At 44.5% G+C, this 26,356-nt stretch overlaps 1 protein-coding gene across 5 annotated transcripts in view; it reads right to left on the bottom strand.

Moving 5' to 3' along the window:
• PALM2AKAP2 (PALM2 and AKAP2 fusion) overlaps positions 1-26,356 on the bottom strand; it is a 272,860-nt gene that overhangs the window by 156,720 nt on the left and 89,784 nt on the right. For all 5 annotated transcript variants that reach the window (XM_030003825.2, XM_030003827.2, XM_030003826.2 and 2 more), the window contains exons 4-5: positions 4,477-4,591; positions 3,844-3,865 (exon numbers count right to left, since the gene is read on the bottom strand). In XM_030003825.2, the coding sequence (XP_029859685.1) occupies positions 3,844-3,865; positions 4,477-4,591 (137 nt within the window). The remainder of the gene's footprint in view (positions 1-3,843; positions 3,866-4,476; positions 4,592-26,356) is intronic.

Here is a 26,356-nt window from a genome sequence, read left to right as displayed (position 1 = left end):
TAGCTACAACAACTCATTTGTTGACCTGCCAGTAATGGAGGAAGGGCAGGTCTGCAGCCTCTTGCAAGGGCTCAACCCACATAAATCCATGGGTCTTGTCGGAATCCACCCCAGGGTGTTAAGAGAAGTGGCTGACTTTGTTGCAAGGAGACCTGTAATATTTGAAAATCATGGAGATCAGGGGATTTCCCTGATGACTGGAAGAGGGAAATGTCATACCCATCTACAGGAAACGACCAAAAGAGGACCCAGGAAACTAGAGGCCCGTTGGTCTTCATTCCCTGGGAAAGTGGGGAGTGAGTCCTCCTAGAAACTATTACAAACCAAATGAAGCAGGTGATTGGGAAAAGCCTGCACGGATTTACCAAGGGCAAATCATGACAGACTAACCTGATCACCTGTGCTACAACAAAATAACATCTTTTGTTGACATGGTGAGAGCAGTGGATATTGTTTACTTAGACTTCAGCAAAGCTTTTGGCACTGTTTCCCACAGCCTTCTCCTGGACAAACTGGCAAGATACAGGTTGGATGAGTGGTCTGTGAAAGGGGTAGGTATGAAACTGGCTAACAAGCTGCACTCAAAGCGTGGTGATCAATGGTTTTTAGTCAGGTGGCCAGAGGTGCTGTAATTGTGGCAGCCATAGATGCAGATCACATTAAAAAGTTAAACCCCTTCAACTGAAAAACTATCACTGAGGAGTTTTTACAGGTCATGTGGAAAGCACTCTATGAAGATCCATACTGGACTCCTCTGAGGACATGCTTGTCTGTTTTGCTGTTGGGCTGCATAGCTGGTCATGATCAGAGGAGAGAAAACCAGAAGAGTCTCTCAGCAGTGTGCTGGGAACTAAACAATCCAGGCCAGGTCCAGGTTTCCAGAGCCACATCTTTGCCAATTATATGCTAATACATACCAAATTCAAACAGAGATTTGTGCAAACTGTAGAGTTACTGCAATTGTGGCTTCTGTATGTTGGCTGAAGTAGCAGCACGTAATTTGCATACAGATGGCCAAAGATTGCAGAGGACAAATTTACCCCTGAGGCAAATTCAGCAGTCAAGGGAGTTACAGCAGATCTTAAATGTGGCTTTTGTTTTATATACACATTGAGCCATAAACATATGCACACATGGAGTAAGAGCTCTCTCCTTTCCATTTGTTCATTACAGCATGCCTGGTTTTGACTGCAGACATGAGCAGCAGCAAATGATGTCATTCCTAGCATCATCTCAGGCCTTGTTTAATGGAGAGCTTGTCAGTGACAAAGCCACGAAGGAGCTGGCAGAAGCACAACTGCAGGTGACAGGGCCACAGCCCCCACCCTCAGCATTTCTGCTCTGCTTTCTCTCACACAGTGATCTATGAAGGCAAGTGTGTTCATGTCCTGGAAAACATGGGATTTGTGTTTATTGTGCCTGGATAACTTCAAGCTCAGAAATGCTCTATGCCAAACACAGCTGTTTTCTGGGGAGGGTGGGAAGGACACAGACAGTCACTTGATTAGCCACTGGTGCTCACCACCACTTTTCCCCTTCCGTTGCAGCCTTCACCTGGACCCCTCTGGGTTCTGAACTACCTGCAGTTGTGCTTTCTGCACACTCAAAAGCTCTGTCACCACCATATATATGGCACAAAAACATGCACAGGGACACAATGGTGAGATAAATCACTTTCTGTCATCGTGTTTAGAAGAAAGGAAGGGATGGATGCAGAGCAAACTAATATGAGATTTATGGACTCAAAGTCTTTCAGGATGTGGCAGCAATTGAAGAAATTGCCCCAACAGGTTGGTGTTAGTTTGTGTCTCTGTTTTACACAGCCTTCCTGTATTATCCAATGGCTTCTACCATTTTCCTCTGTAGCAGGTGTTACAGATGGTTGCCAGACAGATGGCTGATCTGCTGCAGCAAAGCAAGTCCTACATGTTTTTGAAAGAAGGAAAAATCTATGGTACCAAAGGGCTCGCAGCTAGCAATGTACGTGTTTTCTTCCTGCTCTGATCAGCTACCCTCCCAGACTGTTGTCAGAGAGCAGAAAACAGAGGACCTGCTCAGCTTTCACCATGTGAAGATGTATGGTCACATTACACCCACAGTGGGAGGGCTAACAGGACAGCTTGCAGCCTCAGTCATCCCTAGAGGAGCAGAGTACTGCACTGCTTTGTGGATGACCTGGGCCTGCCTCAGCCCACAGGGACCAGCTGCTGAGAGGAAGAGATGAGATATCTAAAGGAAGTGGTCTGGAAGAGAAGAGGTACTGATTAACTTAGCTATAACCCTGCTCCCTCTGCTTGCATATTTGTTCCGGAGGCACCCTCTTCTCTTTGGCATAATTTTGCAGTTTTCTGTTACCCTTCAGAAATCACGAGCTATCCTTGCTTCTGTCTCGTCTGTGAGGGAGGGATCCACTGAAAGCAGGCAAAATCTGGAGAGCAGTGAGGCTCCTCTTGAACCCAATGAAATACTACATTGCTACAAGAAAATACCCTCGGGGACACTACCTCTTTGTATTTGCTAGCTAGGGCTTCCTTTGGTTCCTGTTTTATCACAACATGGATGAGGAGGCAGACTGCGTCTTGCAGGAGTCATAAAAGCTCCTGTGCACTTTGGGTGCTAATTCCTGTAGGCACCATTCCTCTTTTGGAAACTTACCAACAACCATGGTGAAACTCTGCATAGGAACAAAATATTTGCCGTTCTGGATTTTTATTTACTTTGTGGTAGCCAATTTCAAATGCTCCAGGAGGAAGGAAGAGTAAGTTCTTACCATGGAGCATCATACCTGGGACTTTTTTTTTTTTTTTTTTTGACAATGGCATTTAATGTAAAACTTGAATTACATTGCTAACAGAAGTGAAAATTTCTGAACTAGATCTTTGAGTTAAAAAGACAACCTTCTTACTAAGTAATATTAATCATCTCAAAACGACAGCTCCAAGTCAGCTCATATACTACATATTAACCTGCCATTGTGTCCCAGTGCTTTAATGTTAGGATCATCCTACATATCCCTAATCTGTACTCACAGTACAGTTGGGCATGACTTTATCAGCAGCTGGAGGAGCTAGTCTTGACCTCAGTATTTTGAATCTTGTCAGTTCAAAGACATGTACTGAGAATGAGTGTCTAGAGCACAGATTTATCTGCAGATGGATCAGCATGATATCCTTCCTGGGTCCTGAGGGTCCTGCAGAAGCACTACAAGGGTCTCTCTAACTTCCTGGAAATCAACCACATTATTTGCTCACTCAAGACACCTAAACTTATAGCTCAGTATTTAGACTGATCACACATAGTGTGACACTGAGTGTAACAAACTAGGAATTATTACATCCTCATCCACCCATGTGAGGTTTTCCTTCTGTAAGAATCATCACACAGAGAGTATCATTCATCAGTGAAGTAATCTAATTTTAATAGTTGTTCCTGTATATTAGGAATAGTCCTCATTGTATTTAACTGTTTATGAACAGAGCTTGAGCGCATACAATGGAGAAGAATGACCGCAGAGAGGTGAAAAGGGGTCTGCAGTGCAGGGCTATCATGTGGTGAAAGAGGCCAATAATAGAAGCTGTACGATGTCTGTTTTAAGTCATCCATGCTGTTCTTTCCCCTTGCTTCACATAAGAGGTGGAGCTCTGCCAAAGGAATACTGTTTCACCACAGTAGTGATGTTTGTGCTTGCACTATAGCAATACCAAAGAAAAAGGCAATGGCTCTAGCAATAAATCAGAAACATATAATGAAGAGAACAACTCCCATGCTGTAAACCTTTGCAACAAAGCTATAGTAACAACTCTTGTTAAATCCAAAGCTATACAATAATAAAAAGGCACTTACCACCATCCTGATGTGAGAAATTCTGCGAAGGGAAAAAATAAGACATTTGGTTAAACCTTTTATATGTGGGTATAATTTTCATGAAGTCTTGATTTTTATGCTAGGCTTGCTTTTATTGTTCTTTGTAATTTTTAAATGGGTAACTAGGGGTGTGGCTTCTCAGATTTAGGTGCCATTAGAGGCTGAGGGAGAGGGACATGGTGTAACTAAAAGGAGAACACTGCTGTTTGTTGCAAGCTGTAATGTTCAGAAGTGGTACATGTGGTGAATGCCACTATCTCTGCGTGCCACTGAGAGCAGGGAAGTTTGAGATGCCTTTCAGGATCCTGCTGACATCTTTCAGTGGGGCTGAAAGCTCACATTGTTTCCCTGCAGATAAGCTAGGGACATAGTCTCTGAAATCCCCTTTCAAAAAAAGCTGGAGTGGGAAGGGGAAATCCAAATAACCCAATCAAAATAGATTTGATGCCTCTGTATCTTTTCTAGTCTTGTTCATCCTGGTTTGAGCTACGTGCTCTGCAGCTGCCCTCAATCTTCCCGTCAGTGCATGAATTATAACTGCTGCTTTCAAACAATGCTAAGAGTCTACCTTGGTTTCAATCTGTGCTCAAGTGCCTTTTTTTTTTATAATACCTTTTGCAAGTTGTCAAAGGATTTCTCAGTCTCCTTCAGTTTCTCCAAAATGATTTGTTCTTTGGCAGATATTTGGGATTCCTCACTTTCTAATTTCTGTATTTCTTGTTCCAGCCTGTGGAAGACATACAGACATGCACATACACACAAAAATAAAACATGTAAAAATTATTTCAGTAAGCCATTGTTTCCTAGGTATGAAGTAGCATTTCAAATGTCATCAGGAACAACTTTCACTCTTGTTGTTCACAACTGGTTTCCTAGCACATGAAGGGCACGTGAATGATTTGTAAACCAGACATCTATTTAAAAGAGACACAGTATTTCTCTTATTATCCATTTCTGCAAAAGCATGTGCAGATTGACTAAAAATATACCTCGGTATGCCTTCACCCCAATTCTGTAACACCTCTCAGATATGGACTTTCATTTTAGAAGTCACAGTACGGGATATAACCGTAAATGTGCAGTAGTAATTGGAGGAATAGGTGTCTTCTAATGCTTCTGTACTCCAGACAATGAAACTGGAAGTAGTTGTTGGAAGCTGGCAGTCAGCCAGTTGTGTTAGGGGTTTCTTTTGAACCAGTACTTTGCCCATTCCTGACAGTAAAACTTTGGGATACCTATCCATGCTTTCTACTCTTACTGCATGATACTGGGGACCCCAGAGGCTTCAGGTAATAAAATACACAGGCTGCTCAGAGAACAAACTTATTTTGCTAGGCAGTAAGGATTCAGCACTCTCATTTCTCTTGGTGAGACCTAATGGCACTCACTCCTTAAGGTGTGTTGATTGTGATTTGGGATACACTTTAAGCAGGGTTAGATTCTCCATTACTTTAACTCAAACCTCCTTTTATTGACATGGTTTATGCAGGTGCAGTAATATTCCCTCTCTCCCTCTATTTTTATGTATACCACCATCTTTATTTTCTCACTTTTGACCAAAAACCCCCAACCTGTAATATGGGCTAAGATGAACACTTTTGAGCACGGATAGTTACCTAAAACTCCCTTGTCTACAGAAAGAACAGTAGCTTCTCACAGCTTGTTGGACCATATTTTTTTGAATGTGACAATTCAGCATTGCCCAGTACTTTCCTCACCCATGGCTGCTTGCTCCTGCCTTTCTGCCACCACTTCTCAAGTGAAGGATCAGTGCCTTGATCCAAGCCAAAGGGACATATTTTCGCTCTTTCCCAGCCCTGCTTAGCACTGGACTTCATTAATGCTTGTTCGATCATAAGGCAGAGGGTGAGAAGAAGGTGACAGTGAGCAGCCAGGGAGGAGGGAGGGAGGGACTGCTCCTTTCAGGGGCTTGACAACGTGAGTTGCTTCTGAAATTCATGTGTGTAAATATGCATGCAGGGGTCTAACTTAAGGCACCCACCTGGGAAATTTTTACCCACTTTCTAATTGTGCAAGGATGAAAGATGTGTGGCACTTGCTGATAACGCTTTTCATTAGAGGGAGGCAAAAGTATCACAGCCTCAAGTTGTTGCAGATGGAAAAAGGCAGATTTTGCTCTCCTGAAGTATGTGAATACTTAATGGTCTCAAATTTGTGGTGGTTTGTCGAACCGCTGTTTTCCTCTCTTAAAGGCAACTCCCTCATCCCCAAGTTGAAATGGCTTAATTCCAGTGATTTTAAAATGAACTGTTGGAAAGTTCTGCTCCAATCCACTTAATATTTTCTCCAAATCAATACAAAAACTTAAAAAATGCAAAACATTTTGAAACAAAATATTTAGTTCGGCTGAAATGGAACAATTTGATACTGGATTGATATTCCCCCTCATATTGTCATTCAGGAAGAATGCTTTCAAAAAATACTGTTTTATCTTGACTTTTCTTCCCAGGAAATTTTTAAAAATACCTAGTGAAGTGAAAAAAATAATTTGTCACTGAGGTCAGTCATTGTCGTACTCCTACTTAATGAATTTAGAAGTCAACAGGAAGGTGGCTTCTTTTGCTTCCCTATCACTGGGAACATTAGTAGATCCACATACATTTATACTTTGCTGATAAAGACACCTGAAGTATTCTGCTGTGCTGTCTGCTGAAATTACATTGTGGAGCTGGGTGAGGTGGGGTTTACTGGTATATTTCTTTTCTTCCCAAGTTGATCACTAAGCAGCATTTTCAGGATACATATTCTGTATCCTGGTACATTTTGCTCACTATATGATCCAGGAAAAGACTGTAAAATGGGAGTGTATAGAAGTCAGCAACAACAAAATACAGGGGAAGAAAGAAGTCCTTTTTCTTTCAAATGAACTGGACATTAGTTAATAATTTATGACAACGAAAACACTGTGAGTATACGTGGTGTAAGGCAACTGATGTTGATGTGAATAAGGTTATAAGCAAGTAGACTCCTTGTAATTTGGGGTGATCATAAGTGCACCATTTTTTGTGCACCAGCTTAAAACTGTAGAATGTTTGTCATGAATTTGGTTTGGTCATCCAGAGAAAGTTTCCTTCTAATGCAGGCACATGTGCACTTGCACATGCACACCCAGCAACTGATTTGATTTATATTTTCTTACTTTCTGGCTACTTGCTCTTTTGTTTTTACTTGTTTATGTCGCCTTTATTCTCCTCTCCTGGTTCACTTCCTTAGTTTCTGCTTCCTTTGTGCCAGCCTACCCTCACCATTAAAACAAGTTGGGCAGATACAACATTAGGCTACCCTACTTTGACAAGACATCTTGTGGGCTTTTGTTCGTGAATCTCTTCTTCAGTTCCTTTTAGAAGTGGTATTAACAACAACTTGCTAAAGTGGAAAGGGATGGAGGCATAGCTGCCAGTATTTCGAAACATGGGTGAAGCTGGTAGGGACACAGATTTCCTATGTGACACTGAATAAGAATGCATACAAACTCATCCCATAGGTACAAATCGGCCTTTTTCCACTGAAATCAGTGCAGGCAGACTGAGAGTCTCCCAGGCACTTTGTAGAATGGGTCTGAATACCTAATTGTGGCAGGAAAAATACAGATCATTCAGCCAGAAGGTACCTGTTACGTGGCACAGGAATCATATACCAAGCATTAATATCCACAGGAGGTTGCTTTACACCTTTTTGCTCCATTTTATACCACTCTCGTCTGTACCCTCTAGGCTTAAAGGCTGAGGTAATGCTGCTGAGGTGCTGAGGTAACAAATACTCAAGGGTACAGTTTCCATGTGAGATGTTGTATACATTCATCAGTAAACCACCTGGGCACCACAGACCTCACTGGAAAATTTGGACCTAGAGTCTTCACCACTTCCTTTGGCCGTTTTAGCTAGGGGCCAGCAATGTAAAAATTAAAATCATAACGCAAACTGAAGGTTGTTTTGCACACTTTATTTTTTTAGTGAGCTTCATATGATCAGAATTGCTGAGTGATAAGAACTGCCTGCTTTTTTGGTAACAAGAGACAACAGAGATGCAAATTTGGCCTGAAAACCAAAATGCACTAATATCACACCTGTTTCAAGCAGCATGCTACATAATGGTTTAAATAGTAATAAATCCATTCAGAATGCACATGTACACATACGTACATATACAAAGTGCCTACATTCTTCCTGTGTAAACCTGTTAAATATTGAATAATGTCCTTTTCTTCTAGCCCAGTTTAAAAAGGATGTGCTTTAATTGTCATTTGACACCTGGCAAGGAAACCTTATAATTCCCTTGTTCCTGGCTTCTTAGCAGATTTCAGGCTGGCATTTGAAAGACGGCCACAACAATAGTCAGTTAAATAAACAACCACAATATCTGGAGTGCTGAAGGGAAAAAAATAAGAAACAAAACGGACATCCAGATGAGGTAGAAGTGGTGTAAAACAGACAGTATTGCTGCTTATTGGCCCAAGCAGTTTTCTGATCACAGAGGTTTGCTAAACTGTTTGTACAAGGAGTAAAAATGGCTCAGGGAGTCCAGAGCTGCTTTGGCATGGGTATGTTTTTTTGGTGGATGTACATGGAGCCCTATTTCCCCGAATATCACAGAAACAAATGGGAGATTTTGCCAGTCAGAAAGCCAAGCCTGCCTGGCTACTAGTCTGTCTGTCCTGTAGCTTTCTTTAATGGATGGCTGCCATAAGCACCTGAGGGTATAACATGATTTTCAGTGGGGCTGAGAAGAGCTGCCCATGTAAGCCAGGTGACCCTCCTGCTCACATTAATGGTGCTGGCCTGTTATAAAGGGGAAGAAACCACGAACAGCAGAAGGGATGCTGTCTCTTGGACAGTATTTTGCTGTTGTTTGGGGACACCCTGATTCCTTGGTTAGTAAGATTAAAGGCTCGTAGGATAATTCAGGCTGGAAGTGACCTCAGGAGGTCTCTAACCCAACCTCCTGCTCAAAGCGGGGTCAGCCGTTGAGATCAGATCAGGATGCTCATGGCTTCTTCCAGCTGGGGCTTGAAAATCCCCAATGATGGGGGGGGGGGCGGAATTTAAGGCTACATAGTCGGTAGCTATCAGACATCATGCCCTGCAAAATTCAGACCAGAACCGTTCAGTACTGCAGGGGAAGGGGATGGAACAGACTGCTAAAGGAAGTCTGGTCTGTGTGTTTGGTGGCTTTTTGACCTAACCAGGTGGCTATATGAGTGTAGGCAAGGCACCCAATGCAGTTTCTGAGAGGACTGGAGGCAGAAGCAGCAAATGAACCCTCCTGCAGAGACGCTGTGATCAGGGACCAAAAGAGCTGTTAGGCAGCACAGAAGACTAATTTAGGTGATAAAAAGGGGAGTTAAGAAGGGACATCTAAGAAGTGAAGAGGCAGAAGGAGGTGTTTGGCACTGTGGTATGTATACATGTGCATTTATGTTTAGCACTCAGTACCCTGCAAACATTATGCTTGGATGTAGGGCTCTGTTTTGTCTTACAGCCTGAAGGTGCTGAATGCTCTTTCTCTAGGTGAAGGATTTCCTCCGTTTCTCATGCTAAGGTGTTGAAACCCACAGACTTGGGCTGTCATTTTCCTCTCTGCTGAAAGGCAGAGGCTGTTCTGTCACAAGGTGCCTTTACCTCGACCCCATGAGGGGCACCCTGAGCAGGATCCTGCAGGGCACTCACATAGCTGGTGCAGAGTCACACTGCTTTGCAACAGGAGCACACAAATCCCAGGTAAGCAGAACTATGCCTGAAGAAAACAGCCTCCCCTATCCAGCTAATTAACTCTGGCAGACATGTGATTTCTAGAGATACCTACATTTGGCTCAGCAGTGTGTTGTTTTTCAGGGTGGGATGGTAACAGCATTATAAACAGGGAGAACAGCTGCAGGTTTATAGACCAGTTTCTTTAGCCTGTACTAGCTCTGCATGCTGGGTTGCACCTGAGAAATACTCATGTCATTTCTGCAGTGAAGATAGAAATGTAATAGAAGTTATGTCTGCAGCATACACACTGACATGTCAGTGGAAACAAGAACATTCATCAGCACTAATAAGGAAAATATACAAGTATTCAGAACTTAAGAGGAAAACAGGAAAGACCTAATCAGGGTAAGCACTCCAAGGGAAAAGGTGACGGATGCATATGTAGAGTGGGGGACGGCTCATCTGTAAACTGATTATTTTGCTATTGCTTGACTGACACCCTAAATCAACCCTATATAAAAGGCACAAAAAAGACATGGCCTGTCTATCAGTAATTAGTGCCAGGTCTCTCAGAGCTGAACATCCTGAGGTGTTACACCTGGTATTAAAACGGCAGATTCACAAGCAGAGAACTGCAACAAACCCCTCTGATGCTTACTAAACAGAAAGTTAAACACCAAGTTTAGGGATAACTGGGCTTGCCTTTAGGGATGAAACTGATCTCTGCACAAACTCCGTGCCTGTTTCAAGGATCTTGCCCTCTCAAAGCTTTTGACCATACAGAAAAAACAGAAACTGAAACTTAACGTGCAGGATCCAACTCTTCTGTGAGCAGATCCATGTGCCTTTTCCCAGTGCAAAAGAGCACTGGCACAAATGCTCCACCCCATGGGCCTCTCATTACCACTTCTTGGTCACTGTAAAGGTTTTTGGGGCAGCAGGGTACCTGTTAGCTCACCCAGGTTCAGAATAACCTTGGAAAATGAACTTGCAAAGGGAAAGGGTTCTCCCTGCAAGATATGTAAGTTTTGCATTGAGGCTCTTGAAACCAGCAGAACTGGGGAAGATATGGGGAACTGTACCCTAAATCCCAGTCCAGCACCTCAGTCCTTGACATGCTTCCTATACCCGTATCCACTGCCAAGCACCAGCAGCCTGGCTGTAAACCAACATGCCTAAGAAACTGGAGCTGAAACTTACATGCCACAGCCATGAACAGTGCCTTTCATCTGCTGTAGGGGAGGGGGGAATCACTGACTAATACTTGATTTAGTTTCCACATTGGCTTAGTTTTCTTAGCAAGCACTGGCAGTTGTGCCAAAGCCAGCTGGACCATTTGTAGATGTCACTGTATATCAACACACAGCCAGTGCTGATGGCAAAAAACCTGCTTGATTTCAGGTCTCTTGCAGGATCTGAAATGGGATTCCAGAGCTGAGTAATTCAATGCTTCTTAGTTTAGTCTTTCTGCAGAGCTCATCCTTTTTGCGCACCCTCAAAGAGGAAAGCTGGCAGTGCACATCTTGTGATTTCCAAAAGGCTGTTGTTTACAGAGTGCAGCTGATAATAAAACATAATTAGCATCTTTGAAAAGGCAAAACCTCTGTGACTTGAAAGACTGGGAATACATTATCACCAATCAATGCTTGGAAATAAGATTCAGACATGATGCTGAATGAGTTGCTCTGGTAATCTATATGAAACTTCCTGGATACATAGGAAGGGAAACTATTCCCTCCCAGTACCAGCTGATGAACTTGGGAAGAGAGGAAAAACTTGCTGTAATTCTCTTTGCTGTTTGAAGTAAATGTATACATGTGTGCATAGAAAAAGAGCTGTATATTGATCTTTTGCATCTGCCTTGTTTAGGACCAGGTTAATCCCTGCTGGGTTAGACAAATCAAGGCCAGCAAGTCAAGCACCGGACACAGGATTTCTTGAGCTAAACATGATGATGTAAAACCCAACAATCATTACCCTGATCTAGTTAGTAAAATGTTGCCTGCTGCAGGTATAGAAGGCTTAGTGTTGACATAACACAAATGCTTTGACTTGGAGTTGCAGAAGTTAGATGATCAAGTCCCTTTCCTTGCCAAAACAACACTGTTTGTGTATTAATTATTGTCGGTGGTTTGCCTGATGCAGTGTTAAATCTCCCAAGCATGGGGACCTCCAGTGCTCTCTGGGGTGACTCTTCTTCCAACTGGAACAACTTTTTCATGACCTGCTTTTTCTCTATTTTAGAAGGGTGTTATCTCATTTCAGTATCATTCTCATATCACCTTAACACACAACTTCTTACCCCCACAGCATTTACAGCCCACACTTGTTTGGGGACTTTTACAAGCGTGAGCCTTCCAGGGCCAAGTTCTTCCAGTCTTCTTCAAACAGGAGATATCTCCAGCCTGGGAGAGACTGCAATCTTAAAAACTTCCCACTTTCTCAGGAGAGGGCAGATCACTGACTGGAAATCAGTGAATCACTGTGCCTTGGATGCTTGCCCTTACAGCATAGGAGCACATGGCTTGACCCTCCTTTGGGAAATAGAGGGGAAAAAGGAAAAAAAAAAAAAACCCAAAACCCTGGTCTGAACCCAGTCCCCTGGCGAGTGGCCAAAGAGGTGAAAGAGCAAAGAGTCCACTTATTTTCTCCCTGTCTGCTTATACCGGAATATTTGGATCTGAAAGTTCCCATTTGTGCTCCTGACTAGCTCCAGGCAGGACTTGGCAGATCTGACTGAACCCCTTCATTTCTCTGACCAGCCAAGTAAAGACCCTGAGAGCTTAATCCACTCTGGCAGTCTGGCTGTTGAATCATCCAGCTCTTGGAGCACTTGTGTTTAAAACAAATGGCACAAATGTCCTGGTTTCTCGGCCCAGCCCTGTGATATGAAAATGGATATTTAGGCTCCTCCTGGTAAAGCTGGGTTTTGTTTTGCATCTTCACCATTGCTATTGTTTTCTTCTTCCCTCCCAGCCCAGAGAGAGGGCAAGCCTCCTGCTTCTGGAGCTTCTTGGTTCAGTGTCCAAAATATTAAAATAAAGTAAAGGAATTCAGAGCCACAACTGATATAAAACACTCAGGCTGCACAAAACCAAACACACAACTCTCCATGTCCAGACAGACAGGGAGTCGCACCAGACAACGTACAGAACTCACACTGCAAGTACAGGGGCACATCATCTGTGGTTCATTGTTCAGTACTTACTGGGATGGCAGGAGAAAGGCAGGGAAGATAAAATAGTCATCTGAGAGAGGACATGTGCACTGTACTTTGTAATTGGAAGGTGAAGGTGCAAAGACTCAGGGAAGACACAGAACCCTGCAGAAACTTGCTTGGTCTCCCACAGCTTTAAGTAAATTTGGCAGGCCAAGCACCAGGAGAGTTTTCCCTGGGATGCCTGAGGACATGCAAGACTACAAGAAACAAACATACCCATGTGGCTTGCTGTCGTGAAATCCTCTCCCCCTCCCATGCTGTGCTTTGCTCCTACCATTGAGGTGTACTTCAGTGGACTGGCCAGGCACTCTGAGCACTGGGAACAGGCTCCAGAAAGGTCACAACGATTGTGGTGGGACCTGGGTTTGGAAGGCATGTGTTGCAAGATGTGGTCCAGGCAAACGAGGGTTGCACGTGCAGTTCCCTCCAGCATAAAGTCCCCATACACGGCAGCACGCACTCAGAGACTAGAAAAGCAACACAGGTGTGGCCAGCCCTGTGAAAAACAGTTTGCTGGCACATTGCAGCTATGCACATGAAAATTCATTTAGGTTTAGCAACAGATGCCAGCAGTTCAGCTGTACAGTGGACTGTGTTATTTATATCTTGGGAGAGGTCCAAGAAATAGAGGGAGAGCAATTGGGGGATGACTTTTGAGTGCTCATTCTTCCATAGTGCAGCAACACTGGCTACTGCAGCATTACCCAGGGTAGCGTGGATGTACAATCAAAAAGAACACGTGACCTTATGCAGCAGCCATACTACAAGCTGCCAAGCAAGGAGGATGTTTTTCTGCAATTCATATACGTAGTGGTATACTGGAGATACACATTCAGTTACCTAGCAGCATTTACAGGGAAGGCAGGAAGCCTGGAAAAGGGTATGAGTTTTATCTCCACCTTCGTTTTTAATGAAGGGAAGTAAAAAAAAAAAGAAATTACTAAAAGTATTTGCCCTGAAGAGATTTCAGGCTCCCATGTACAGACTGGGAATAGTCTTTGTCCACAATTTATACTATCAGCTGAGACATGAGCTGCTAAGGGTCATGGGGAGCTCAGGGCAGAGCATGAGCCAGGCAAAACTGCCTGGTGGAAAAGGACCTGGGGGTGTTGGTTGACAGCCGGCTGAATATGAGCCAGCAGTGTGCCCAGGTGGCCAAGAAGGCCAATAACACCCTGGCTTGTATCAGAAATAGTGTGGCCAGCAGGACTGGGGAAGTGATCGTCCCCCTGTACTCAGCACTGGTGAGGCTGCACCTTGAGTACTGTGTTCAGTTTTGGGCCCCTCACTACAGGAAACACATTGAGGTGCTGGAGCGTGTCCAGAGGAGGGCAACCGAGCTGGTGAGGGGCCTGGAGCATAAGTCTTATGAGGAGCGGCTGAGGGAACTGGGGTTGTTTAGCCTGGAGAAAAGGAGGCTGAGGGGAGGCCTTATTGCTCTCTGCAACTACCTGAAAGGAGGTTGTAGCGAGATGGGGATCAGTCTCTTTTCCCAAGTAAAAAGTGATAGGACAAGAGGAAATGGCCTCAAATTGTACCAGGGGAGGTTTAGATTGGATATTAGGAAAAATTTCTTCACCAAAAGGGTTGTCAAGCACTGGAACAGGCTGCCCAGGGAAGTGGTTGAGTCACCATCCCTGGAGGTATTTAAAAGATGTATAAACGTGGTGCTTAGGGACATGGTTTAGTGGTGGGCTTGGCAGTGCTAAGTTAACAGTTGGACTCTATGACCTTAAAGGTCTTTTCCAACCTAAATGATGCAATGATTCTATTACATCAAATTTACACTCCTTGGGTTGCAGCAGAATGACCATAAGGATACCCTGGCAGCCAGCTGCTGCAAGGTGGGTCCTATAACCTCCAGGTTAAGTGGCTATCCACAGCAGAAACTTCAGACACTGGCTCTTCAATTTTTATCCTTATTAAAAATTACAGCTGCTTCTGGAGGGGCTGCAGCAGAAATGCAATAAACTTCTGCAAGCTCAGAGTGCAAGCAGTGCTACATTGAAAAGCAAAACACATGGGAGGCTGGGTTTAAAGGTAGCACTGTTAGTTAGGGCTGGAGCGGGCGCATGGTCTTCTGCCTGGACCTCAGGTCAATGCAGCTTTTTCCTCAACCATCTGCTCTGGCCTCTTGCCCTTGGACTGCGAGTCCTGGGTAGGTGCTCTCTGTGCTCCTGGCTGCTCTTCCCAGGGATCTGACAATGGTCTTGCACACTGAATCTTGCAGAGAGCAGCGCTCCTGTCCCTCTCAGTCACCCATGGGCCACTGCAGTGAAGGGCAGGGGCAGAGGGGACAACACAAGAGGAGAACCTGGCAGGGCTCCAGGACATCAGGATATCAGCTCTGGTGGTGACCCAGAGTAGTGTTTGAGGACTTCGCGATACTTGTCTGCTCCTCAGCTGTGGAACGCTCTTGTACCTGAAGTGTCCACAGAACATGCTTAGGCAGCAAGCGAACTGATAGCAGTTATCTGTGGAGCACAGGAATCAAGAGCAGACACTGGATGGTGCCTTAGAAGCATGACAGGTTTTCCCAACTTGTCCTGAATCCAGCTTTCCTCTCTGGAGCTGCTCAGCCCTGACTCCTTTGCTCTGATTTTAATGCTTCTTCCAGCATCCACCATCCCTCCAACCCTGTGAATCAACTGTAGCTGCATGCTTGGACCAGAGACAAGTGTTGCTGTGACTTGCTCTCAGTTTCAAGTAACCAGAGACCTACAGGTTCCCTTGATTTAAGCTAGCTCCTCAGCCCCAGCACACTGGTACTGTTTTCTGCTAACACAGTGCAGAAGACCAGAGGACAGGCAAACATGTTCTATACCAGCCTTGTCCATCTCCTTTTCCTTTCTTTTTCCTCCACCTGTTCTCTTTCCTTTTCTACGTCCTCTTCCTGCTGCTTGCTGCATCCTTTCTCACTCCTGTGCTGACATTCCTGGTGGATCCCATCCCTTCATCACCATTCCCTGTGCCCCATGCTTGCCCTTCTGAAACCTCCTGGCCACCCCTGCCTCCCTGCAACTCCTCTGCTCCTCACAGCCTGTCTCCATTCGTTACTTCTCCAATCATATCACTTCCTTTCCTGTTAAAGCATTATCCCCATGTGTACTGTCTCCTCATCGTCCTTTCTCTTTTTTCTCCTCTCTCCCTCATGTAAGCCAAGGGCATTCACTTTTGACCGTTCAACCAACATTCGTATCTGCAGGCTGGCTGTCTTGTCACCTTCACTAAAGGTTGCGCTCCTCAGTAAAGAGGTGTTCAGAGCACAGGGGATTATGCTTCACAGGGGACCAAGACCCTTTCCAGCTTCTAGGGTGAAGTGTGCGTGCAGCTTTAGAAGTTCTGTAAATATGTTACAGAAAGGGGAAAATCTAAGCATCAGCTGCAGCTGATGGGATCACCCATACTTCAAAGGAGGAAGTCCATGTGTGCTCACACTGCAGTGTTATATATAACATATTACATATTATTTTATATATATATATAAAAAATAACATATAGTATGTTATATAACTATAATTCCCTAAAAATTATTACTCACCATCTGGTGCATTTCTGTTTGTCATAACCACTGGGAAATGACGATACAGGCTGCATGAATGCTGCCATCGATGTTGAGAGATGCCTGACTGTGCTACCAGCAATGGACATCTTGTTAGCACAATGCAATTTTTCAGTCTGTGTATAGGAAAACTTTCACATAAAAGGGCCTGGAAGAAAGTTCATGAGTCCACCAGAGTGAAAAGACTTAATGGGTTTTGGAGATACTTGATAATATTTTTTTCCCTACATCTTTCCGTAAGCTGCGTGTGTGGCCTTTTTGCTCAGAGAAGAGTGAACGCAGAGGAATAATGAAGCTAGGGCCATGAGGCACAGCAATCCCTGGGCTGTGCTAATCTGCAGCTTTGATTATCCAGGACGAAGCATGGGATGTACATGATGTGGAATGTACATTACTCTGCCCCTCAGTGGGGACGCTCAGAAAAGCCATTTTGACAGTGCCATACAAATTCCAGCAAAGACATGTACATCCAAACATTCTGAGGAAAAAGAAAGTCTGTCATTTTACAGAGCTAGCAAGTGACCTAATGAAAAGACTTTCTTTGTAGCCAGTCTACATACAACAGACAAAAGCGTGTGCTGCTGTTTTTTCCCTGTCCGAATTTTTTTCTCAAATGCACTTTTCCTCTCTTGCTCAGCTTGTAGTGACAATTCTTTCTACTTGTTTTGCGCCAAAGATTGGTTTTTTTTTTTTCAATCTCAAGGATGTAAATACTTTTGATGTAAATATTATTCTTCTTCTGATGTACCTATTACTTAGATTGCCTGGAATGGATGCTAATACAATGTAGCAGTGATTACATCAGCATTTGCTTGTTTCTCTGCAGTGCTACATAGCTCTTAGCAAACTCAAGATCTTTCTTAAGATAAATAGTAGAACTGCAGGAAAAAAAATCATGGACAATTCTAATTTTCTGGTTGCACAGATAGTTGATAAGATGTAGAAGTTCTTTAATGCCATGAAGATGTGCACCAAAGTTTCACTCTGAGACTCATTGCAAGTGTTGTATCTCTTCTGAAGAAATTATTTGAAATGATGCACTGAGCTACACTATAATATCGCTGCTCTTACTGTTCACGCAAGGTGTCTAGGTAAACACCAGCACCAAAAAGCACAGTATTATCTGCCTACTGTAATGCCCATTCAAGTCAATGAGAAGATTAAGGCATGTTTAAGGAAAGTATATACTAGTTGTTGACACATATGTTAGATATGTTACAGTCCAAGCCTAACCAGGAATACCTGAGAGCACACCTGAAAATGCTCTGATTTGTGGATTTGGCCTAATACATATATATGTAGATATGTGCACACTGAGTGAAAGACAAGTTTTTTTCTTGTACAGGCTGCCTTCCCACCCACCCCCCCCCCCCTTCATATTTCTTGTCTCCCTTGAATTCCTGCACAGGTTATTTCCACACCAGACTCCAGCTCAGTCTTCTTCCCTCCTGAGGCAGTGCACTGGCTCCGTCCAAAGTCCATGGCAGCTTGTTCCTTACTGCTCACAAACCAGGATTCCATTCCTTGCAGGTTTCCCATTTTGGATATTTTGAATCCCTGCCTGCCCTCATCATGTGTGACTTTAAGCAGTTTAGGAGCACACACAGATGACTCCTGCATATGGCAATCTGATCATCACTGAAAAGGTACAGCAGTTATTTACTAGAAAAGCAATGTTGACAAAAATAGCAATCAGGGGCTAGAGTTGTCTGTTTTATTCCTGCTGTAGCCTCCAGTAAATCACTTTGCCTCCATTTCCCCACCTTGATCCAGTACATTTTGCCAATCCTATACGGTCCAATCATACATCAGACCATGCTTATCCCTGGTAGATCTGTTAGCTGGTATTATTAATTATAGATGCTCACTGTACATGTGAGATTTCTGTGATTTTTGGTTTGACTTGACTCAGATTTGCTGCTAATGACTGCACAGACTTTATAATGGACGTCTGGTGCAAACAAGGCATTATCTATTTGCTTTCTGCAGTGGTGGCTTAAAATGTGCTGGTTCAAGGAACATGGTACTTACAAGCCTACTTGTTGGTCTAAGAAGTAAGTGCTGCCCAGCATCCAGCACTCTGACCTAAGGTACCCCATGTGATTGACTGAATGTAGTCTGAGAATAATACTAAAAATGAAAATGAGCCCCAGAGGATTCAGGCTGTTACACTGAAAATGTGAAAACCCAACCAAAGCATTATAATTGGTGTGATGACACCTCCCCTGCATCCTGGCTGTCATGCGGCTGTTAAAACACAACTAGTTTACTACCATGGTAAGCTGCAACTTACAGGGATCCCATCTGCCTCCTTCAGACCTTTTTTTAACAAACCATTCCTTGCCTTTTGTGTTGTGCTTTAGTCACGACTGCCTGAACCTGTAAGTGCCCTCAGAAGTCCTTGACAAAGGAGTTAGGTGGGTATGTGCAGCTGACAGTCAGTGTGCCTCAGGCACTGAGCTTTATTAGGTCCTTTTAAAAATTCCCCATATTATGTGGCCCTCACAAATACACACATGCCTTCCCCTGTACTGCTTGCCAAGAGCGACTTGGATAGCAGGGACAGAAAAAGAGCAGCGAGGCAGGAAGGGGAACACCCAGTAGGAGCCGTTACTTGTTTTGTTTGTTTCTTGATGCAAACAGTTTCTTGGATTCTGTCCTCTGCTGTCATTCACTTACAGGAACTCACAGTCCATTTTTCCAGGGTGAAGGCTGATGTGAAGCAAGGAACGTGTCCTGTGGGAACGGACAGACTCTCCACCAGGAGCAGCGAGGGATGCACCAAGCTGCTGCCACCCTGAGCACAATGGCGGCAGCATCCCTATCCTGCTTCATCCATCTGACCTACCTTAGAGCTTTCATGTTGTGTTTGTTCATTTATTTGTGCTTGGCAGCAAGTGTCCCCGTGCCCCAGGAAGCACTGGAACAAACGTGGCTTCACTGGGGAGAGGTTTTGCCCTGGTGGGGTAAATCCAAGGTTATCCGAAGTGCTCCTGCTGAGGCAAATCAAGCCGATCAGGAAGCCCCCAGAAACGTGGGCTGTGCTCGGTTTGTTGTTTCCACCCTTAGACATTTCCTGCTATTGTTCTTGTCATTTTCTCTGAGTGTCCACCGGGCTGGTGGGTGGTGTTACTACCGCCGGCAAGGGTTTTTGGGGAGGCCTCCGGTCCTGTCAGGCACATGGAGAGCTCTGTGCTATTGCTTTCACAGGCTCCCAGCACAAATTTCCAGCACACACATGCAGGGAAGGTGGCGCTGTGGTGGTAACTGCATCTCAGTCAGCAAAGCAAAGTGCCTTTTTCCTCTGGCCGTGCTTAGCCAGGCAAGAATGAAATCATGCCATAGAACGATGAATGAATTTTAGCTCAAGAAATTGCTTACCACCCCAGGAGAAGCAGGTGGTGGGTGGGTGGAAGCAGCAAGTCCACAACATCCTGGGATTCATTGAGAGCTGTAGAAAGCTGAGGAACTACTGACTGTACTCTAGAAATTGACTGCTCTGGTTTTATCTCTGCCATCCAGAGCCTAGTTTTCTCTTGCCAGGAGTACAGGAGGTCACCTACAATGGTCTAACTCCATCACACCATTAGAGGACCAGAAGAGCTGTAACTATCCAGGCCTCCAAGGGACAATGCCCATATCTCATTTTTTAATTCTCTGAGTTTCATGACTATGTTTTTCTTTCATCAGATGCATCTCAAGAGTTCCTACCTGAAGTGGGAAGGACTGAGAGGAGCTGGGTGCTGTAGTCCCCGTGCTCCAGTCTCAACTGGAAATCACAGAAAACCAGTTTCTAGGCTTCCACCACCTGCTCAGGTAATCATGAACACATCTTTGGTTTTCATCTACAGTGTAAGACAACTTCCCGTGCTGTGGAGAAATTGTGAGATCGAATTTGTGCTTGGACAGCATGTGTAATACTGCAGAGAGATCCCTGGAAGTGTCGTTTCTGAGCTGTACTGGTGAATAGAGCCAGCTACAGAGCCGTGTGAATGATGAAACGAGTGGGAAAAATTGCTCTGAGATTGCTTGGGGCTTAGTTTTCCAGCCCTTTGCTCCACATTACCTAACATCAGCCACACCTGAGTCATTGCTGTCTGATCCCTCACAGTGCTGGAGTGTGAATAAAAAAAAAGGAGAGTGAGTTTAATAACATGACAATGACCTCCTTTTTATTTTCCACAATGGATCATAAGTCCCCCTTACTACCTCATGGAAAGTTGGAATGAAGCACAATTTTAATTGCGGGAAGCTGAAAAGTTTGTCTTGACTTTGTGCTGCATGTTTGTGGTAGAAGTCAGCTGATGGCTTCCTGCCTGTGTGTGTCTTGGACGGGTGAAATTCTTGACCCCTGGACTTCCTAAGAGCCACAGAGCTTCCAAGTCAGGATAAAGCAGGCATCTGGACTGATTTGGTTCAGGGGAGGGAAAACCAGCCAGTAGAGCACCTGCAGCCCAGGATGGGTTAGAAAAGGGATTATTTTCCTTTTTAAGAGGACCTTCAAAAGCATGCCAGGATCTACGTTTTGATGGTTGGCCCAAAGCTGGCCACAAGGCATAACAGAAAGGTGGCACAGGACTGCATTTCTGAGATTAAATATCATAGAGGAGAATCTCAAAGCCATCTAGCAGTGTGGTAACCCCCTACTTTCTGATAAATTACTTTGCACTCAGTTCATTATTCTTTCTGCAGCAAGCTGAGGAAAGCCAAGTGTAGCCTGATGGGTTCCTGGCTACAGTCCTGGGGAGGGGCTGACAGGTTGTGAGGAGCTGGTTTGCCTTCTGCGGTTTCAGTGGATCCCATGACTACACAAAACGTCCTCCCAGGGATGTCCTTGTCTGTGTGAACAATCTCTAAGCCTGGAACGGTGGTACTGAGGGATGGGGTACCAAGGGGAAATGGTCCCTGTCACATGTCTGGAAATTCCTGCTATGTAATGAGGGAAAAGAGGTTAGTATTGCAGGACTTTCCTAAAGTCTAAATAGTTTATTTTGTCTGGTTTTGAGTCCCACAGTGATCTTAATCACTGAGAATCCTGACCTGGAGAAAACCTCAGCTGAGTCTTGGCAAACCTGTGAACATTCTTGGTTTTACCTGTACAATTGGCCCTCTTGTCTCCTGTCTGTGCCCACAATGTTTTTATGTTGGACAAGGCATTCAAGTAAAATAAGTTCTTGTAAGAATGGGTAATAATAAATGTGAGACCATTGTGAAAATCTGCTCAGGTTTACAGCACTGACAGAACATTTTCATTTGCTTTGTCTAAAATTTCACACCAACATGAGACCAAGGGCAAAGGCTTCACAGATGCCCATATTATTGAGAAGGCTATGCCCCATTTCCCAGTTTACTTCATGCAGGCAAGTGTGTACACCCTCAGGGTACAGGAAGTTAAGAAATTACTGACCAGTTTTTAAGTTACAAAAGATGCAAGTAGGCATCTGCAGGGATTTACAAAAAAAACTTAAAAGTGATAGGGATGCTCTTGAAAATGGGATGTAGGTACTTTTGAAAGTTTGTTTCCTGTGATTTCCATGCCAATTGTTGAATAGTTACGAACTTTTCCAGCTTTATTGTTTAAAGAGGCTTCATCTGTGGATGTTTATGGTTGAAGTGATAAGGCAGTAGATGACAGAGCAGTACTCAAAGCCTTGAATTTAAACAAGAGAGATAAACAGGCATTAAACTGTAGGTGTGTATGTAGTTCCAGTGGTTTGAATAGACAAACTAATACACTTGGATGTAAGCACATGTTGAAGTGTCTCTCTGACTCAAGGCTTAAAGGGTAACCACATTAATCTGCTGAAGACAGCTCAAAAGTAGGAAAGTTGTCCCAGTGCTTTGGAATGGCCAGACTAAAAATGAAATTGAACTAAAAAGGCCTTATACGAAATAAGGCATAGAAACTGAGAGCAGCAGCAATAGTCTGGGAGTGGGAACAGCATAATCATACATTATGACTACCACTACATGAGGGCAGTTGGAAGTGCAGGCTGTTGAGATGACTGGCCAAAGGGCTGGTACGTTAGTCGCTAAGCACCAGATGGACACCACCAACTGTCTAAATGCTTTCTCCCTCATTTGTAATTGGCCTCATTTGTGGCTGAACTCCCTGGCTTTGCCTGCAGTTCTCAGCTTTGCTGTTGGCAGCCCCCTTGGCATACACCCTGCAGCCAGTGTGCAGGCTCCCATCAGCGTGACAGTCCCTGCAAGAGCTGTGCATTTGCCGGTTATGCCCTCATACTCTAAAGAAATTTGCCTCTTTAGCAGTGTGAAACACCCACAGCACCATTTCTTGCCACTCTCCTTTACTTTTTTCATTTTTTTTGTCTTCTCTTATTGATGTCAGCTGTTGTGATCTGTCACAAAGAGGCATTTTGTGAGGTTGGTACAGGACTGCTGGTATTTGCCACCTTACGCTATGTTAACACTGGTAAGTAGAAGAGTCTAAAGATGCAGCATTGCACCCAAGCCAGCTGTGCCTGTAGGCCTTCCTGGCTTCTGCCTGGTGATCCAAACCCAAACTGAGTGCTCTTGTGGCCTTCTGGCTATAGGGCTGCTCTGGTCCCTGCTCATTGCCCCACTGCATGCCTCCTGCTCTGTGTTTGGGACTTGTAGCATCAAGGTCAGGAAGTCCTCTTGCAGAAAGTCCTCGTGCATTTCCTTGTTCCTGTCTTCTTCACTGGCATGTCCTCTTTGGGAAGTACTAAAGTCTTGAGGCCAAGAAATCCTTGAAAAACTCAATTTCTGTGAAACAAGGGAACCTGGGAATGACCTTGTGCTGAGCTCCAAAAACTCTGTGTGGATTGATTTGTAGAACAACACAAACCACAATTTAGATGGGGAAACGTGAGTTGCCTGATTCAGGCTACTTGTGGATGGCTTGACGTTTGAACCTAAAGATGACAGGAACATCTACTTGCCTTGGAAAGGCTGGTCATGCGACAACTGCCCATGTGAAGGCTTAGCCCAGGAGGTGGCTGCTGTCCCACACAGGGCTCGGTGGGTGCTCTTGTGTTGCAGAGAATGGCTCCTGCCTGGCCTTGCAGCACAGCCCTCACCATCATGTTTTCACAGCATAATTTCTGCCTATGGCTGGCTCAGGTGGGTGCCACTGAGACAGAAAGTAGAAACTGTTTCCAAAGGTACCAGGCAAACTGCCTCGCCACTGCTTTCCTGGTGTTATAGTCAGCTATAGTAAGGGAAAGAAAGCAGAGGGGTGCTGCTTCTTTTGAACAGGTTGGTACAATTGCAAATGTGAAGAGGTCCAAAACTCAGTAAAAAAAAGGTGCTGGACAAAGGAGGGGAGTGGTTTTCTCTGACAGCACACCAGCAAGAGCTGGTGAGAGCCATGTTCAGTTTATTATGTCCATGTACATGATGTAGGATGTACATCATGTAATCGTGGATGGATTATTTTCACCCAGAAACACAAGTCTAGCTGTTGTAACTTGTTCAGCTAACCTGTCAGCTGAGAGCCAGCAGATGACTCAGTGTATCCTGTCTGTGGTCGCTCAGTCCTCCAGGAAGGTGGCTGAAGTTGTGCTTTACTCTGCATTTGCAGAGGGCTGGTGGTGGACTGTGGCTCATTACCATGGCTTATCTGGAACATGGTGAGGTGATGCGTTCTGGTAACCTGACCATGAGTTTGAGTCCTTCCTCTCTTTCTGTTTCAAACTCCTGCCCCTGAAATCAGCATTGCAGTAAATACCTGCTTGACAAGAGTGCTCTCAAAGGCTGTGGCCAGGGGGACCAAGAAAATACCACAAATAGTGCAACTTTTTAATGTCCAGTCCATATTGCACAACCCATAGCTATTTTCTCTTTTCTCACTTCCCCTTAGCCCTCCCTCATGCATTTCTCCTTTGTTGAGTCTTGGCTCTTCCCATAACATATTGTGTGGAGATGCACATCACAGATTAGGAAATGCTTGTTTAGCAGTTTTCTCCCTAATAAAAATAATACAACAAACCTTCAGATGTACATGCTAAATATACCTCCATGGACCTAAGGAGCACTGCAGAATAGCCCCAAATGCTAAACTTCACTTGTGCTCCTGCACCAGTTTGTACAAAGAGAGTATTATCTTGAAGGTCATATACTAGCTTCCCTTTCTGCTTCCCATTCCTGCTGCATGCTATGTGGCTTGCTTTGGTAACTGGAAAGGATTGCTCCGCAGACAGACCACCGCTGCCCAGGGGACAGAAACAGGTCTACCACAGCGGTGAAGAATCAAGGAGAGGGGTCCAGGTCTGGCTATTAAACAAATTGGAAAACAATAATAATAAAAAATCCCTACCACTGCACGCATGAAGAGATTTTACAAGGTAGGATTTCTGGGAAGTTTCTCTGCAGTGTACGGGGCCATCTAGCGAGCTCGGGCATTATAACAGCTCCACTTTCTCCATTGCACTCTGTGCCTCAGCCAAGACTTCACACACTAGCTGCTGGCAAGGTACACACACACACTTTAACAGTATTTTCCGCTGCAAGGTGTAAGGAGGAAAACCGCTGCAGGAGGGGAGAGGATGACAGCAGAAAGGGCACGGCTGATGCCAAGGAGCTTGGTGTGCTGAGTTTCTGTGGGAAGTTAGAAATCCAGCTACACTAGCAGTGGAAATGCAGTGTCCAAGTTTCCACTGAATCATGTCCTCAGCCGCAGAGCTGGTGATGACAAGGGGAACTGCTCAGCCAGAGGACACTGCAGCAACTGGAGTGGTGATAAAACCTTCTGAGGAGCAATGAGACATTGGCTCCTCCATAGTACATGGTGGTTTCCCTGACAAACACCTGGTGAGGGGCAAAGGATGGGAAAGTGATGTGTTAACAATTTCAAGATCTTAGAGAACTGATGCTTGTGTTTTGCATGGTGCTGGACTGATAGTCCTGGAAGGAAAACTGCTGCAGTACAAAGCATTATACCCACAAAGTCCTGTCACCACGCTTCGCTTCTGAGCAGACTGGACTGATTGCCTGGGCATGAACACACGACCAGCCATGCCACCCATTCACTCTCCTGTGTCTCCTGTGAGGCTGCCAGATTATAAGAGCAACAATAGACATCTGGGGATTTTGGTAGCTTTTTGTGGCTGTGCAAAGAGTCCTTGAATATGCCTGAACCTATGGCCAACCCCGAAACCTACAGCCAGCGTCATGCTGTTCTGGTACAAACTATGCTTCTTCAGCCAGCGGTACAACACTGGAGAACATGAGCACGGGATGATATTTGGGCATTTCAGGTGCCAGCACATGACTTCTGGCTCCCCAGTGACACTTTCCACTTTCAGCATAGACACAAGTGTTTTTAAGCAAGTTTGCCCTGTTCCACTAGAGGTACCTCAGAAAACTGGAAGGGAAAGGTTGGAAGATCCTCATCTAGTGAACATCAGTTTAATCTCATTGAATGCTGGGAGCCAGGCAAGGACACGATCCACTAGTTTATCTACCTTCAGCAGAACGAATGGATTCACTTCCTCATCTCTTGGACACTTATTTGACCTGTTTGGACCTGCCTCAAGGGTGAACTCTTCATGTCCACCAGCCTGTCTCTGGAACAGCTGTAAACCTGGAGCTTGGTAATTGTAACAATGACAAACTGTTCCACATTCTCCTGAATTGTCATTGAAACCTTAACCTGCAAATGTTAGGACATAAAATTAACTTTCAGCGTGTCATTATTAGTCCCAGTGAATATAACTGCGCACATCTGGAAGCATTTGCTATTCCAATATGTGTCTGTGTGTGTTTACACAGGCTATGGACAGGAGAAACAAAATATAATTAGCTTTGTAACCCTGCAGCCCGATAAATACAGTGTCACCATTGCTAGTAACAGGTCCCAAGCTTTGTAATAGTTTTGCAAGGCCCTTAGGACTTGTCAGGCTCTGTCTATACTTGCCCCATTTGTCTTACTTCTGTGCATGTTTGCATCATAAGGTGTAGCTACAATTTTCAGATAACAGTGCCAAGCAGCTTTTTCTGTAAAAAGAAATACTTATG

The sequence above is a fragment of the Aquila chrysaetos genome, chromosome Z (genome assembly GCF_900496995.4).
Source record: "Aquila chrysaetos chrysaetos chromosome Z, bAquChr1.4, whole genome shotgun sequence".
NCBI lineage: Eukaryota > Metazoa > Chordata > Aves > Accipitriformes > Accipitridae > Aquila > Aquila chrysaetos.
This window is presented reverse-complemented; position numbering and strand designations above follow the sequence as displayed.